General features: G+C 43.8%; 1 protein-coding gene and 1 pseudogene across 1 annotated transcript; one reads left to right on the top strand and one right to left on the bottom strand.

Annotated features, from left to right (window-relative positions):
• The first annotated feature begins 7,705 nt into the window (after positions 1 to 7,705).
• Positions 7,706 to 10,688, top strand: LOC124657581 (cytochrome b561, DM13 and DOMON domain-containing protein At5g54830-like). The gene has a single exon (XM_047196109.1). The coding sequence runs from the start codon at positions 7,706 to 7,708 to the stop codon at positions 10,379 to 10,381; it is 2,676 nt and encodes an 891-aa protein (XP_047052065.1). The 3' UTR covers positions 10,382 to 10,688.
• A 1,437-nt stretch (positions 10,689 to 12,125) lies between these two features.
• Positions 12,126 to 15,393, bottom strand: LOC124657580 (annotated as a pseudogene).
• Positions 15,394 to 17,922: the final 2,529 nt, after the last annotated feature.

Below are 17,922 nucleotides of genomic sequence, written 5' to 3'. Positions count from 1 at the left end.
GCAACCTTGCGGGCCACCCTATGGCCTATTTTGGCACCCTTCCATACTTTAAACTAAATAAAATTTGGAACCCCAAATTTGCACTATATGAATTTTTGCGATAAATCCAAAAAAATAGTAACTACAGAACTCTTTTGGTATCACTCCGAAACAATTTTAACAGCTTCGGAACACTTTCGGTGGTTTCTCTCACATGCCGAAGTCTCGGAAAAATTCAGAAACCTCTGTGATATTACATCGATCACCATGGCACAATTATGAACTTATTATCTCAACCACATACCATATATTTCCACCGGCCACAAAAATATGTCTCAACTTTGTGAAAATATGCATGTATCTACGTCTTTTTGTGGACGGAGGGAGTATAACATTTATATGTCCCACAAAATATTAAATTATGTTAAGCGTGTGGTCCGTAGGTTCGGTAACACATAAACTTGACTCTGAACTACTTCGGATCAATAACCAATAGTGGGACCGTGGACGTCCGTGATGGCTCTTGTGTACCTCTTGTGCTTACACAATAACTTCAACTGTACCTTGTGTTATCCATATATTACTCCATGTTGCTTAATGATATAATGAAAACCGGAGATGAGACTTTTGTAAATCACCAGTTCAACTCTTGATCCTCGTTCGCTTTCATTGTCTATTCTTGTCCTGTATTTCTATGTCCTTGTGATCACTATCATAATGTGGCTGCCAGATGATTGAGTGACATCGTAATAACGTGAGGACACCGAGCATATCTCTTCGGAGGAGCAATATCCCATGGAGTATACTCGTTGCACACACACTTTTTGATGTGCCTGGACTCCTGAAGGTCACCTTTATAATGATGCTGATTTGGGAGACATTTGATTCATTCAAAGTACATATTTCGGTGTGCATGTACTTGGTATCCTCATGGTCTACGGATTTTCCATACGATCAACACATGAGATAATACTAACAACGGATGACTACATCTCTCCTATTATATCATTCATATGGGGTCTTTTCAGTGCCCTTGTTCTTCTAACATGAGCTCTCATTTCTTTATGGCATCCTTGTCATAATGACTATGCGTATGACGAGGAAACTTAGTCATTATTCAACACGTGAGCTATTCGTGGAGACGGTACTAGGACCTATTTGTCCGTTTATTTCTGTACATATGAATCTGACATTGACTACCTTGATGGTGAGACCTTCATGGCGCAGCTGATCAATGATCATCAGCGTGCTAGACTAGGATGGAGAGCCCTAGCCTTCCTACAATAAACCAGCCGCAGAATCTACACCTACACTTACAAATAGACAACGACCAATGGGATCATAGCCGATTCTTTGCGGGTTAAAAATGTGCAAGTGGGACAAATAGGATAAGTGGGACGTTCTCCCACATCTCTATTATCCCACTTTGAATAAATTTGAATTTTATTATACAAAAATAAGAGTCCATAGTCTAAAGTAGAGATGTAGAAGTAGAATCTTGCTTATCCTAGTTAGTCATATCATGCATAGCTACCTAAGATATGATTGTTTTAGACCGAGTGTGAAGTGGTTGTCTGTGGTCATCCACCAGATCGATGGGAAGCCCGTCGTCACCCCACAAACCATCGTCATATGGCCATCAGACCCCCGATGGCACCTCGTTGACCTCATGAGGAGTGGGCGGGGAGGAGACGTCACTTTTGAGGTAGATACCTCCTTGACCTCCTGAGGAATAGTATTGATATTGTGGAGATCGGTATTGTTCCATTGTTGCTGTGCTAGGTTGGCCCTGATGGTCCAAGGTTGCCTTTGTTTTGACGTTTAAAATCCCCAAAATGTTTTTGGGGATTCCAAGAGTTCTTCGTGAGGTCATTTGCTTCTCATTCTACATTAAATGGCTTCACCAGATGGTGGAGCCATTTTAACCATAACCAAATGGTTTTCTTTATTTTTGTTTTGTAGGTTGCAAAAAAAGACAAGGATAAGATGAATATGGATATGTAGGAATGTATATTTGAACCTCCATTTTGAATTCAAATAAAGTGTGTTAGGATAACCTTAAGTTCTAAACCAAACTATTTGAAATGTTTGGTTGCTAGAATTTCACAATTTAATATTTTTGAAGGTAATTTCATAATTTCAATTGCTTTGTTTTCCCCACATTTGAATCAATCCAGGTCATTTGAATTTTGAAATTCCAAACTTGTAACAACTAAGACTATTTCATCAATAATAGCAAGTCATATCCCCTTTGGATCATCATAGTCCAAAAGTTCCAGATTTTCACTCATTTTGAGATGCATTATATCCAAATATAAAAGCTTCATGAGTCCTATTCTTTGGGGTGTTACTGTTCCTTTTCCTTGGCTGCTGATGCACGAGCCCGCGAAGACCAAGAGAAGACAGGCGAAGCCAACCCAACTTTGGGTTGGAAATGGGGTCAGAACAGACAGATTCAACTGTGCGGTCCGTTTGCAGTGCCCCGTTAGGCCTTTTCTTGTGGCCGGTGGGACCAGTTGGGACGACCACTGTTTGTTTCTGGGGAACCATTGGTGTTCCCCTACTCCACATATAAAGATTGGTAAAATCAAGCCTCGCAATGTTTTACCAAGTATATATGATAAAATATCAACTTCTACCATATCAAATGTACATAATATGAAAAATATTTGCTACGATTGTAATAATGTTTTTATTACAATTCTAATATCTTTTTTTATTATGATTCTAATAGTGCTAGCTTTATTTTTCCAGATGTTTATATATTTTTCTATGGCCAGTTAAAGTCCGCAAGTAATAACTCAACACTAGGTCGATCAAGAGTTTTCTTAATTTTCCCCGATCAACTGCCATCTCCTTTTATGGGTTGGATCGTCCCCTCTTTTCCTTCATTTCCCTCCCCTAATTTTGTTTGGTCATTAAGTTTCCATGCACAATTAGAATCCCAATAACAAACATTCGGTCTCCATCTCATATTCCATATATACTATACGACATCGAATCTTAAGTGTGTCACCCTACGGTTCGTGAACTATGCAGGCATGATCGAGACTCCTCTCCGATAAATAACCAATAGCGGGATTTGGAGATCCATAATGGCTCCAACATATTCAACGATAACTTAGTGATCAAATGAACCATTAACATACAATACCGATTCCCTTTGTCGCGTGATACTTTACTTTTCCGAGGTTTGATCATCTGTACCTAGTTCAACCTCGTTACCGATAAGTACTCTTTACTCGTATCGTGATATGTCATCCCTTGTGACCTAGTCACATGCTTGCAAGCTAATCGAGTGACATTCCACCGAGAGGGCCCAGAGTATATCTATCCGTCATCAGGATGGACAAATCCCACTTTTGACCCATGCGCTTCAACTCATACTTTTAGAATACTTAATCCCATCTTTATAACCACCCATTTACGAAGTGACGTTTGATATAATCAAAGTACCCATCCGGTGTAAGTGATTTACATGATCTCATGGTCGATGGATTAGGTTACTATGTATCGAAAGCTTATAGCAAGACGAACGTAATGACTTGATCTTATGCTACACTTATTATGGGTGTGTGTCCATTATATCATTCTCCTAATGACATAACCTTGTTATTAACAACATCCAATGTTCATGATCAGGAAACTATGATCATCTATTAATCAACAAGCTAGTTAAATGAGAGGCTTACTAGGGACCCTGGTTGTTTACAAAACACGCATGTATCAATGTTTTCACTTAATACAACTATAGCATGGGATGTAAATATTTAGCATGAACACTAAGATATAATAATAACTATTTTATTATTTCCTCTCGGGCATATCTCCAACAGCCTTTTGAAGGAGAAACTCCCCATCATACCAGGTGTACTACATCGAGAGGTATGACCCAACATCATTGTCGCATATATGAGCTTCTCGTCTTCCGAGATAGGCGAGAGTGTCGTATCCATGGAAACTAGTGTTCCCCTGATTCGCGAAGTGTCGGTTGCACGTCCCCACTCATCATGAAGGAATAGAACAAGCCAGATTGCTAAGGACGAGAACAGCTGCCACAATATCGAACCTTCCCTCCATGGAGAAGTGTCGGAGGATCCCTGGGAAAGCCCTCACCAAGACAATATTACCAAGTGCTTTGTCTACTCGGTGTCGCATAGCTCCCCTATGCCAAGTGAAACAATCTCCAATAAAATCCCGCCATCGAGATCACATGCATCAAGGGTATCATGGAAAGCTTGCATATAGTTTTATTGTCGCATATTGCCACTATGTTTCTCATGGCTGTATATAATTTCATTCAAAACACACACAACCAACCATAGGAGACTATTCTGATAATGAATTTCACGAAGTCTCCCCCATTTTTTTTTGTATTTCTCCCTCCACTGAAACTCTCCATACATGCCAGTAAATTTCCAAATCTTATTATATTTTTTCTTCAAATACGAACGTTGATATAATTTTCACAAGAATAGATTCGAGTTACTTTCATCTCCTTCTTCCAAAAAATCAGAATTTCTCCTGCATGCCATAAATTTTTTGAACAATCTTGAAGTCCATTTCGTCCACTCTTCTTCTCAAACACTCTATCAGGTATAACTCAAGGTATGTTTCTGATAAGGACACCACCTTGGGTTTATACCACCCCAGGACATCCAGAAGCCCAAATCACGACAGTTCCAAGCTATGATTTTCATTGTGACTGGACAAATCCCTCCAGGGAAACCGCCGATCCTAGGGAATTGTTAGAACTAACTTAGTCATTGTTTCACCTCTTCTTTCTATCTTCTCCGACACAATAACATATGTGCAATATGTGCATTGTCCCGTGGAACCAAATCAGCCATCATAGCAATTGGGTTACCACCGTCTCCCTTCTCAAGTGATGGGTTGACTATATTGACAGTGATGGCTTGCAAGAACACAGGGTCGATCATTCGTGCATGTTTTCGTGGAAGTATTATTTCCGTTTTTTATATCGTGTCCCAACGAGGAGCGTAGGAGGATGTTTATCTGAGATGTTTCCGTCGCACCCAAGGTGTCACAAGTCTTAGGCAAATGGTTTGCAAGAATTGAAATGGAAAATATTGAATGTAAATGATGGGGTTTGAAGTATTGAAAATGCAATAAAGTAAAGTGCATAAAAGTAAACAACTATTAAGAAGTAAACAAGTTTCTGCATATGGAAAGGTAGGCGCGGAAGGTTTTAGTTCATGGTGATAATGAATGTGTCTGAAGGAATAGATGTGATAAGTGAATATGATTCTTCCTATTTATATCTGGCGCATCTATTAAGGTGGTTAAACCGGAGTAAAGCTTCAAGCTTGGTGGTTCCTTGTGATTCCTCGAGTATTGCTAGATCCTCTTTGATATCGGCTATGTCACTCGGGGGTCGCCGATTTACTAGTAAACAAGTTCCTGTCTATGAGTTCTCGAGATCATATTGTCTGGCCCCTTAACAGAATACATTTATTGCTCTCCCTTGTGAACATCGAACGTTCTGCCATGGCAGAGAACGAGGCTTATGGATGGATACATGGCGAAACAACTTTGTAGTTTTGAAACCCGATGCATCTAAGAAAAACATTATTTTGTCTCTCCCGATGAAAATACTACTAACATATAATTTTCCGCTATACAAGCTTTGGTCAAAGTCAAATGCTGCAAAGTTTAACTAATTATGTAGAAAAATATATCAACAACTATAACATTAAATCAAAAAATTTAGAATCATAATAAAATATACATTTATATTATATACATTTGATATCATATATGTTTATGTTTTTCATATATACTTGGTCAAATAAATTAAAACTTGATATGCGGGGTAATATGTAACATAGGAAGTGTTACATATGTGGTGATGTGTCCTAGAATTGAAACAAAGGTACAAGTTAAAGTTGTTGTTTCTAGGTACTAGGAACTAAGACCACTTCCCTAGTTCCATCCATTCAGATAGATCAAGAGAGAGGAAGGCCCGACACCCGTGTGGTCGAGGTGGCAGGACCTGCGTGACGTTGCGTCTGATGGCTTTGACGTGCTCTCTCATTGATTGTACTATCTTGATTGGTACATAGGGAAACCGTCCATTAAGCATGCCCCGAAGAGTAGGCAAGATTGTTGAACCTCGTTAACAAATCTTGGTACCGTGTTGTAACTGCTTGTTTGCTTGTCCTACAATGATCAATTTTGCATCTCTCACGGTGATACCATCAATGTAGTTTTCTGCTCGTGTGGGATTGCTCATTGTTCTAGACTTGTCAGCTAGTCACGGTGGAGGTGGTAAAATATTGCAAGTCCAATGCTAGAACAAAACATGCATAACGAATTTCCATAAACTTCGAGGCATCAACTCCTTTACCCTTGAATGAAGCAATGTATGGGCCTTTTAACAACTACTACAAGCAGTCAAATGATTTTGAAACCATGAACATCCCACACATACAAATATAAACCCACTATAATCACACGACTCACATTTACGAATACAAAATAAACCAACTAAAATCACATAGCTCACATTTTGAATACGAGCCTATTGCAGGGCTCCGGCCTTTTTCTTCATTTTACAAAATATGCAATTTTATTGCCAATTCATAAAAACAAGAGTTTAGTTACAAGGTATACAGGTAACCAGATGATTCCTGATTATGACAGGGGAAGAAAACAAAATGAACTTAAGGGGAAGAAAGTAAATGTGGTATAAATTGACATACGTGCCGAACTAGTACACGCCTTCGGGCCAAGTTCTTCAAAGAATAAACTCTTCCCGTATCAATCTTCTTCCACCTTGGTGTTGCCACCTCTTCGCCCCTTGCTTTATTTTGACTTTGCTTGAGGCATTGTTGTGGTCTGCGATGACGAAGTAATTTCTCTCCTTTTATTTTCTTTGCATTTCTTCTTCTTCATCTTCTTCCTCCATTCCCCATCACTCTTCGCTCATCTCCTTATATGGCACAACATAGCTCATGCCATGTCCTATAGTAAATTCAAAACATTTGGAATCTATACTTTTTTTTATCAAAACGTCGTGACTTCAATTTGCCTATTATTTTTTGGTGAATGACAGAAATATGTGGATATCTTTAATTAAAATCATGCATTCACAAAGAATTACTATTAGTGTGATTTGAAAAAAAACCATGTTTAGTTTGGATTTAAGAAAATAACATCCTCTTATTTTTTCCCTCGTCATTCCTTCGTTCGGACGCCCTCACGCCTTCACAATATCCATGAAGAATTACTCTTCGACGAATTTGGTAAAGTGCCACATTTTAGTTTAGCTTTGAGAAAATATCATTTTTATTTATGATGAGAAAATCAACATACCTTATTATTTGGTTTATGGTTTTTTTTTTTTTGGCTTTAACAGCCTCTTATGGGATTGACACGTGGGGTCTGTCAATGACACAGATGCCAAGCGTGTCAGTCTGTGTAATTAGTAGCAGTTGAAGGCAGCCCCGCCGCTTGTGCTTCCCTACCAGCACCGCACCCGCACCAGTCGCCACCACCGCCGCAGTCGGAGTCGCATCGCACCACCACCAAAGTGCGGCGGTCGCATCCCTACGAATATCCGCCGCCACCGGCGGTATCCTCGCCTCCCACGCACGCCACCATCTTGGTGCTCGCGCTCCCAAACCCAACTCCCACTCCAAGCCCGCCCAGATCCCTCCCCGCCGGCCCAGATCTCGATCCGCCGCCGCGCGGGCCACGCGGCACGATGGCCCCCGCCGCAGCTCCTCTCCTCGCCCGCCTCGCGCTCGCGGCGGCCGTCCTGGCCCTGTCCCTGTCCGCGTCTGCCGCGGCCAAGTGCCGGCACACCAACCTGACGGCCGGCTTCTCGGCGGACCTCACCATGCTGCAGCACCAGCTGCGCGGCACGGTGCGGCTCGACCCGTCGGGCGCCTGCGCGCTGCAGCTCACCCGCTTCGACCTGCTCGCCGCCTCCCCCTCCGCGCGCTTCTGGGCCGCCGCCGGCGCCTCCCTCGCCGACCTCGCCGCCGGCCGCCCCTTCTCCCCGCTCCCGCTCAACTCCACCTTCCGCAACGCCACGCTCAGCCTCCCCTTCTCCGCCCCGCTCCCGCCGCTCCTCGCGCTCTTCGACCCCGACGCCTCCTCCGACCTCGGCCACGTCTTCCTCCCCGCCTCCAACTCCTCCTCCAACTCCACCACCAACTCCACCACCGCCACCGCCCTCGCTTTCCCCGCGCCCACCATGTTCGACAACTGCCTGCAGCTCACCGACGCCTACCGCCTGCGCTGGACACTGAACACCACAGCCAGCTCGGTCGAGATCGGCCTCGAGGCCGCGGTGGGCTCCGAGTACTACATGGCGTTCGGGTGGGCGGACCCCAAGGCCAACTCCCCAGCCATGGTCCGCTCCGACGTCGTCGTCGCGGGGTTCACCGAGGAAGGCATGCCGTTCGCCGAGGACTACTACATCACCGACTACAGCGAGTGCAGCATGGGGAAGGACGATGAGCCGGTGTCCGGCGTGTGCCCGGACAGTGCTTACGACGATGGGAAGAACGATTCCAGGCTGGTTTACGGGCACCGGCGGGACGGCGTGTCTTTCGTCAGGTATCAGAGGAAGCTGGACAGCGAGGATGCCAAGTACGATGTGGCGGTGGGCGCCGCGGAGGAGATGGCCGTGGTCTGGGCGATCGGTAAGCTGCGGCCGCCGGACACTCTGCGGCCGCACTACCTCCCGCAGAACCACGGGGGTCCGAGGGACGAAACCTTTGGGCTGACGCGGGTCAATTTGTCCGAGGCCGTGGACAGCTGCCTTGGACCGTTGGATGCCGAGAATAAGCAGGACCAGGCCAGGATTATCGCGGACGGGAAGACGCCGCTGGTCGTGACATCCGCTCCGGCGCTGCGCTACCCGAACCCGCCGAACCCTGACAAGGTTATCTACATCAACAAGAAGGAGGCGCCGCTGCTGACGGTCGAGAGGGGCGTGCCGGTTCACTTCTCGGTGCAGGCTGGGCATGATGTGGCGCTGTATGTCACTTCTGACCCCATTGGTGGAAATGCCACTCTGCGGAATAAAACCGAGGTCATCTATGCCGGTGGCCCTGGTAGTCATGGTGTGCCGGCAACCCCCATGGACCTGGTTTGGCTGCCTGATAGAAATACGCCTGATCTGGTCTACTACCAGTCGTTGTATGAAGCGAAGATGGGGTGGAAAGTTCAAGTGGTTGATGGAGGCCTCAGTGACATGTATAATAGCAGCGTTCTGTTGGATGATCAGCAGGTTACTCTGTTTTGGACTCTGTCCGCTGACTCTATATCTATAGCAGCTCGAGGTGAGAAGAAGAGCGGGTACCTTGCTGTCGGGTTCGGGAGTGGGATGGTGAACACTTATGCCTATGTTGGCTGGGTAGGCAATGATGGAGTTGGGAGAGTCAAGACTTACTGGATTGATGGAAAGAGTGCAACAGGTATCCACGAAACACCTGAAAATTTAACCTATGTTAGGTGTAAATCAGAAGATGGCATTATTACATTTGAGTTCACTCGTCCTCTTAAGCCTTTATGTACTGGAAGGGTAGAGTGCAAGAATATCATTGATCCAACCACACCCCTTAAGGTTGTTTGGGCCATGGGTGCAAGCTGGTCGGGAGATGATCTGACGGACAGTAATATGCATTCAGTCACAAGCAGTCGCCCTATACGCGTTCTCTTATTGAGAGGTTCAGCTGAGGCAGAACAGGACTTACGGCCTGTTCTGGCTGTTCATGGATTCATGATGTTTGTCGCCTGGGGCATCTTGCTTCCTGGTGGAATACTGTCTGCCCGGTATTTGAAGAGCTTGAAAGGAGATGGGTGGTACCAAATACACGTCTATCTGCAGTACTCTGGGATTGCTATAATGTTCCTTGGTGTCCTTTTTGCTGCAGCCGAGCTCCGGGGTTTTTACGTCAGCTCAGTGCACGTCAAGTTTGGTGTAGCGGCTCTACTGCTGGCAGGTTTTCAGCCGTTGAACGCCTATTTCCGGCCCAAGAGACCAGCTAACGGGGAGGTGCCACCCCGGAACCGTGTCCTCTGGGAGTACCTACATGTTATCACGGGCAGGTCAGCAATTATCGTTGGGGTCGTGGCGCTTTTCACAGGAATGAAGCATTTAGGCCATAGGTACGACAGTGAGAATGCAGAGGGACTCACTTGGGCCTTGATGCTGTGGGTTCTTTCAGTTATAGTGGTAGCTCTGTCCTTGGAATATAAAGAAGTCAAACGCAGAGGTAGCGACCGAAGCGTCAAAGGGCATTGGGTACTAGGTAACACTGAGGAAGATGATACGGTTGATCTTTTGCATCCTGACAGCTCTGCCAGGAGTTCAGAATCTAGGCCATCTGGTGTAATGGAGGTGCAGCTTGAGCCTCTTACCAGATAAGTAAATAGCATAGATCAATATGTATTTCCCAATATCAGATACAAACACACCAGTTCCTGTTTTCAATCATACGGATGACATCCATATGCATGGCAAGTTTCTGCCCCGTAAGAAGCTGGGACTTCTCACGGTTGTCTGTACCATGGCTGATTGGGTGCAGGCTCTCCACACAGGATCTCCAAATTATGTCTTGATTCCTTGCATCACATTTTGTATAGTGTACATCTTTTACAATAGACAGGCACAATTTGTTACATTATCTAGAGTGATTCTTTTGCAATCAGATTTTGAGGTGCCGGTCTGCATCTGCGGCATCATTAACTGAGCGAAGCATTCAAGGGGGAGGAATTATGTATCATAGTGGGATAGCGTACAATATATTCCTATTCATTTTGAGATTTCAGAAAGGGAAAAGACTGTCAGTTGCATGTGCTCAGGGTGATAGATTTTTTATCATCTCCATGATTATTACTGGAACATCTTCAATGTGTTTACTGGTAACTACATGACTTTGAAGATATAATCATGTACTGACTGGTAAAAATGGTTTTGCCCATGTCAGGCTTTCTTTTGCACCAAATTCTATGTGCGCATGCTACATTCCAATCACAAAAAGAGAGCTGAGCAAACACTTGCTAATACCTAAGAATGGCGAATGAACAGGGGCTTATATTTCATATTTGGTTGATTTTTTGTATCCTGACAGTCTGCCAGTAGTTCGGAGTCTATGCCTTCTGGTGTAAAGGAAGTGCGGCTTGAGCCTCTTACCAGATGAGTAAATAGCATAGACCATCAATCTGTATTTCCAAGGGTCAGATACAAACACACCCCAGTTGACCCGGTTCCTTCCCAGTGGCCACGCCAGTTGCCCCGGTTCCTCCCCCCGGGGGCAATCGATCTAGGCGCGTGCGGTGTCGGGCATCCTCGCTAGGAGTGCTCCGGCCAAGTTGGGGGCCACTGGGGCTTGTGACCATCGCTTCGACACGGTGGAGTCCTTCGGGATGCCCATTATGCAGTACGGCTCCAACCTCCCCCAGGACTCCTCTGCTAGTGTGGGCATGGAGGTCTGCCCACCCGTGTCGCCAAGGTCGCCGGGCCTGGTCTGTTACACAGTCCCCCGGCTCTACTCCCACCTCGCCCATGGGACCTGCGACCCCCGGCCTCGCCGGCTTGGAGCCAGCACCGGTCTTCCCCGACACCCCCGTGGCTGGCGCCAAGGTCCGGGTTGCACGGCGTCAGCACCAGGTGCCTCCGCCTTCCCGCCACAGTGCTCGGTTGGCGCGCTCCCGCTCTATTTGTTTCTTTCATTTTTCTCCATATGTATGTCAGAAGACAAATTTCGAGATCTTTGTAGATGTTTATTTGCACAAGTACCCTAGAAGGATTTCTTAACTGGTTCTGAGCATTGATCGGCAGATCAGAATTTCATCCTGGGAGCAAAGTTGGCAAAGCTAAGATGACACGGATGAAAGAATGTCATCAACAATACATGTCAGCTACCTTACGGTGAATTGCATATTAAACAGTTCATCACATCCTCTACATAGCAGAACACGAACACTTAGTGTTACAGTCCAATCACCAAAAGGCAGCAATGGAAACTCTAGCAGATAACAAGAGCATCCCGGTTCAGGATTCTTCATACATACTTCAAATGAACAAAAAAAGGAGCATCCCGGCACATCAAGCTAGTGAATGCATCTAAATAGAATAACAAGCGGCTAATGCACGATCACAAGGGCTTCTACGCCATCTTCATGTGAACTTGCAGATTCAGTATGTCGTCAATGAAGAAAGGGCTGTCATCAGCAATGAACTCTGACCAGGGAACACCAAAGAGATCCCTGCATTCCACATCCTTCCTACTATCAGTGTAAGTGCACTTGTACCTGGTGACAAACTCAAGGGACGGTCTTGTCTTTATCTGAAAACTGCAATCTATTGTCCCTCTCACTGGACCCTTGTCTTCTAGCATCTCCAATAAGAGACCAAAACACTTGTACGAGTCCATGTTATAGTGTGCCGAGAGGGAAAAGACATGCCCCATGAAACTGAACTTTTGAAAGTATTCAGTTTTTGACAGTAAGAGCTTAGAGCACCGCTCACGCATTAGATAGATGCCAAATACACAGTTCGGCACAACACCTTTCATGACACCGTTCTTTACTTGCATTAGCGGCACTAGCGGTAGTAAGCGTGAACTTAAGATCTTGTATCTTTCTTCTGAATTTGGGTACTGCCAAAATGCCCACCTAAGCATGAAGTCATAGACGGCTACGTCAGATGCGACCCCCAGGTCATATCTTGATAAGATGGCTACAATCCCAGCAAGAGGGATCCTCATCAGTTCATCTTGGAACCTGAAATGAGACAAAACAGTCCAACATGATAATGATTTTGTGAAACCAAATCTGATCCCGGGTGCATATGCACCCGGTATGTATAAAACATATTTGCAAACGGTAAAAAAATTAGGAAATTTTTTTAGCATGTAGAGAGACATGTTCTATGTGTGCACGTAAATTTTCACATAAAACCAACATTTTTTGTACCCTATGTAAAAAAGACAAATCTTAGGTGCTAAAATAGTCTATTTTTCGAGGCATTATTTGTCTTTTTTGCACAAGGCATGAAACATATCGGTTTTTGCTGAAACAACTTTGTAAGCATGTAACATGTCAAGGTATACACAAAGAATTTTTATTTGTATTTTTCTAACATTTTTAAATATATTTAATATGTGTTTCAAATAAAGGGTGCATATGCACCCGGGTGTAGAAACACCCTACCCCAACTCGGAAAACCAAAAAGAGCCATCACAATCCCACGGAGATCACTTACTTTGTTGACAGGAATTCCTTGTATTTTTCAGCAAGGTATTGCTTTGCTGCCTCTTCCAGGTCAGCTGCATTTGAAACAGAACTTGGGAGATCTAGGCACAACACGGCAGATTCGAGGGTCATAGGCATGGTTATGAGGCGCTGACCAACCAAAGCTTCATGCAAGAAACAACCTCAAATTTTTCAGCAGCCATCATGATATCAACCAGAAGAGTGGGATCAGCTGTTTGTGTCAATTTCCCACTATACATAAAGTGTAAAAGCTCCATGAAAGAATTTTCATCTGTTCCAAGTAAGAAATGAAAGTAAGGAGGCATAACAATTAAGAAATAGTTCAACAGATATCAGACGGTAACAAGGAGTATATAAATAAAAGAGTGCAAAAGAAAAGATGTAGCTCTTTTTTATGTATAGATGATTATCTAAGTATGGCGGCTGACTTTCAATGATCAATTGTGAAACTTGTGATTCACGTGAACATAACCATTTGGTTGGACAAATCTGTAGGGGAAATGAGAATAAATAACTCATTACAAAAGTATAAAAGTGTGGCAGTTGCAGGAAACTCCGAAACAGGCCTCTCTACAATAATTACATTTTTAATCCAAAAGCATAAGGAAATCAACAATACAGTTACAGTAGCAAATTAGAATAATTTGTTATAACATCAATAGTTCAAATAATATTGTACTGTTGAGTTACCTGAATCAGTAATTCTAACTGATGCCTGACTTTGACCAGATTCTTTCATACCATTGGAGAAAAGCTAAGAAACATGAAGGTTATCAGAAAGTTGAGTCAACTGATTAGCGAGTATGGAACAAATGTATTTCAGAAGATTGTCAGAATACCTTGAAAAAGAAAGGACTTTTTGAAGCAAGAATCGCCGAATTGACATACATGGTCTTGACTCGTTGAACTGGAGTACCCATCACACTACAAGAAGAGTTGATACCTTCTCCATTATCACCTGCAAAATCCCAAGGTTAGATAAATACGGAGAAACATTCAAAACTTGATGAGAAAAAGGCACACAACAAAATTACTAGACAATTTTTTTCCGTTAAAAATATTTAGAGCATCATGTTTTCTATGCTAAATATCACGAAAACTGGATACTCATTGAGTAGCATGAAGCATAATAAGCACGTGAAAGTAATTATAAATGTTACCGTCATACTTCTTGTGAAAGATGTGATAATTGATCAGCCCGTTCCTTTAATCTAACAAACATAGTACACGAATCATACATACCTACCCATAACATTTATGTATCCCAACAGCGTACGGACCCACATACAAATTATTTCAACTCGATCATCGTCCAGTGGCAAATCTCAGATTGAATAATAAGAGCACGATGCAATTTGAAAACCACTGCTACATCCAAATATGTGACTACAAATCTGCTGGATTTGGACGTATGGACAACTTATATGAATTTGTTAATTCCTTCTTCTGAATATTTGGTATTTGATTCATCTGAGGTAAAAAAAATATTAAAGAGAACTTAGAATAGAGTTTAGTGTAAACCACATCATCTCGAAATCGATCGTAATTTAATAATACAAAATGCTTTCTATATAATTTTGCTTCTTCTTTCGCTAGTCACAATTCCTTAACAAACAAAGTAACTGCAAATCTAACGAAGAGAAAAATGCATGTCTGAGAACTTGAAATACAGTTTAGAGGACACCATAACACCTTGAAATCGAAGAATAAAAAGTCTACTCTATATAATGTTGCTTCTCTATTTCCTAGCCACAAATCCATAACAAAGAGACAAAAGTAACTGAAATCCCCATTTAAGCCAGAAAGTTTCGTACAAATGGCGCCTACGATCCTTCTCGACTTGTATCGCAAAATATGTGACCGGGGGGTACTTCGATGCATGTACGGATGCACACAGATTGGGATCAGTGTGATACCTAGAGAGAATCTACCAATATACTCAGCAGTGACCATATGCTAATGGCTAATGGTACCTTCGGCCTCCTCGCGGCGGCGCTTGCGGCTGGTGTCGTCAGCACCAAACCGGGTCGCATCGTATCTGCTGCCAACGACCTCTATCCGCAGCACCTTGTCGGAGAAGGCCTCGTTGTCGAAGGCGAACTCGAATCCGGCGTCCACCTCCGGCCCCTCCGCCCCCGTGGGTGCATCACGTGCAGCCATGCGAACGCCCCTTACCACCTGTGGATGTGTCTATGGCCGTAACCCTAGCTAGCGGCGGCGGCGGCGAAAGAAGAGAGGAAAGTGGGTAACCTAGCGAGTACTGTGTTGCGCTCAGCCTTGGACCAAGAGAGCCATTTAGAACATTCCTTATTTGACACTGGCTTAAAATCAGCTTCCTTATTTGCCCCTAAGAAAAAATTCTTCCCATTTTGTCATCTAAACTTTGTTTCTTCCCTGAAATGACACTGTCGTCCATTGCGTTACGTTTTCCGTCTGTCAACAATCGAAGCAAGACGAGCGACCAGAACGTGTCGATTATAATCATCTCTGCCGTAACTTTTCCCCGTGTACGCTCTCAACCCTAGCGACGGCGCGCAGGCTTGAAGTGGCAGCGGCAGCGGCGTCAACCCCATCGGCAGTCCGAGCTCTCCCATGGCCATGGAGGAATACACGGGCGGAGATGGGAACCCAGGGCCGGAGCGGGTGAACCAACAGGAGGCGGGATGTAGAAGTCCTTCTCGTCTGGCGGGGCTCGACCTTCCCGGGCGAGGTCGTGAACAAGGCGAGCACCGGCGGAGCCGGGATCTCCTCGGCGGGTGGCTGGAGCAGCCGCCGATCTGACGGGAGGGTGGCAGGGTCGGGACCCGGGGCGTGGACGCTTGGACGGTATGCTGCCGCTGCTCTTGGGCTGTTTGACCAGGGAAGAGGAGAGGAGGCCTTCCATGCGTTGCAGGTGGAACTAGGCTGGCGGCCATGGCGGAGGTAGCCAGGGACGGAGCTAGGAATGAAGCTTAAGGGAGGCAATCTTAGTATGAAGGGGGCAGAACTAGCTAAAATCACATAAATAAGGAGCTGCTATGGCTTGTGTTCAAAGGAAAATCATGAACATAGGGGGGCTGCCCCCCCCCCCCCCCCTCGTCCCCCTTGTCTCCATCCCTGGAGGTAGCAAGTAGTTGGGGCAGATCTTGTGTCTCCCGTGGTCAATAGGGGAGAAGAGATGAGAAAGATAATGAACAGTTCTGTATGCGGTGCGGGAGGGGTCACGTGGCAAAAATTAACCATCAGATGAAATTAATCGGACGGCTCCGCATCAGGAGATAGCAACGAGCGTCATCCCTATTTGACGTGACTAGTAGGCTTCTCATTTGGTCAAATGTGTCTAAACATCTATAGACATTTTTTGACACTATGTTTTCTATGTGCACAATTCATTTAATCAAGTTTGGGAGATGCATGAAAATATTAAACATCATGGGAAAATCTTTCCTCTTCACTGCAAATTTTGCTCGAGACAATCTCGTCTTGTTCATCAACAATCAAGTACTAGGTGCAAAAAGGAGAGAAGCAAGATATGAGATAGGAGCACTCCTAACTTCTCCACAAAGCCGAACATTCTTAGTCCTTACTTGATTTTATGATTATCTTCGCAATAGGATAAAATTAGTAATCCCACCGTTCATTACGAATTAAAGTTCTGGGTTTGTCCCAAGTTAAACTTATCTATGTTTCACCCACACACAAAAAACTTATCTATGTTTGACCAAGTATATATAAAAATGTGCTAATATCTACAACGCCAAATCTATGTTTGAACCTGCATGCCTCATTGCACCAATGATATATTCTAGCACAACAAAAACTTCACTTCAGGGATGTCTTGACATGTACAAATTGAGTTCCATCCCTGATTTTATTATGTTTTCGTAGTTATTACATTGCTTGGTTGATTACATGACTCAGAATCATCGAGACAGTCATGGTTAGGTTCACTGGTGGGCAGGTACACACTAATTCTATTGACATATATAATGAATGTATTGTTCTCTCGTTGAACATGCAGTAACTTTCGTGAAATAATTTTTTTTATTTTATTCAAAATGCTTCATGATAGTATATAATCATGAGTGATAGCAAAGCTTAACATTGATCAGACGCATGAAAGCAGAACATATGGTTAAATGCTCCATTCTGGCTTATATTTTTCATTTACGATAGATGTATTAAGCTTAGGTTTATACATTTTTTTCCTTTTTGCAGCAGTGATGGTTACTTCTCCGTTCTATGTATCAACATGGTGATTCTCTTATACGACACGCTCTCCATGCTGATTGATCTCACATGTGCAAGCTCCATATGTGTGTTTGTGCCTCATAGAAACTACAATAAATATCGTGTGGTAGTGCAATGATTCCACCAAATGTTTTTTTTTGTTGTAATCAGTGTACTTTATTATCTGATACACATTAAAATTGTGTTTCGTAGCCTGTCAAATAACTCAATATATTCCATTGGATTGTGGGTGCAATGCTTTGTCCATTTCTTAGTTGTATGGTTTTAGACGATTAATGGGTTTAACTAAAGATCTTATGTAGTATCCTGTTCAAATACTCTATTTTTTGTCTACTCACCATTCTTATATAGTGTAAGCTGGCTAGCTGCCCAAAAGTGATTTCATCTCTAACTTTCTTCATCATCCACTTAAGGTATTCATGAAAGTCCTTCCTGTAATGGCCTTCCTTCTTACAGTGG

The sequence above is a fragment of the Lolium rigidum genome, chromosome 5 (genome assembly GCF_022539505.1).
Source record: "Lolium rigidum isolate FL_2022 chromosome 5, APGP_CSIRO_Lrig_0.1, whole genome shotgun sequence".
In the NCBI taxonomy this organism is placed as follows: Eukaryota; Viridiplantae; Streptophyta; class Magnoliopsida; order Poales; family Poaceae; genus Lolium; species Lolium rigidum.
This window is presented reverse-complemented; position numbering and strand designations above follow the sequence as displayed.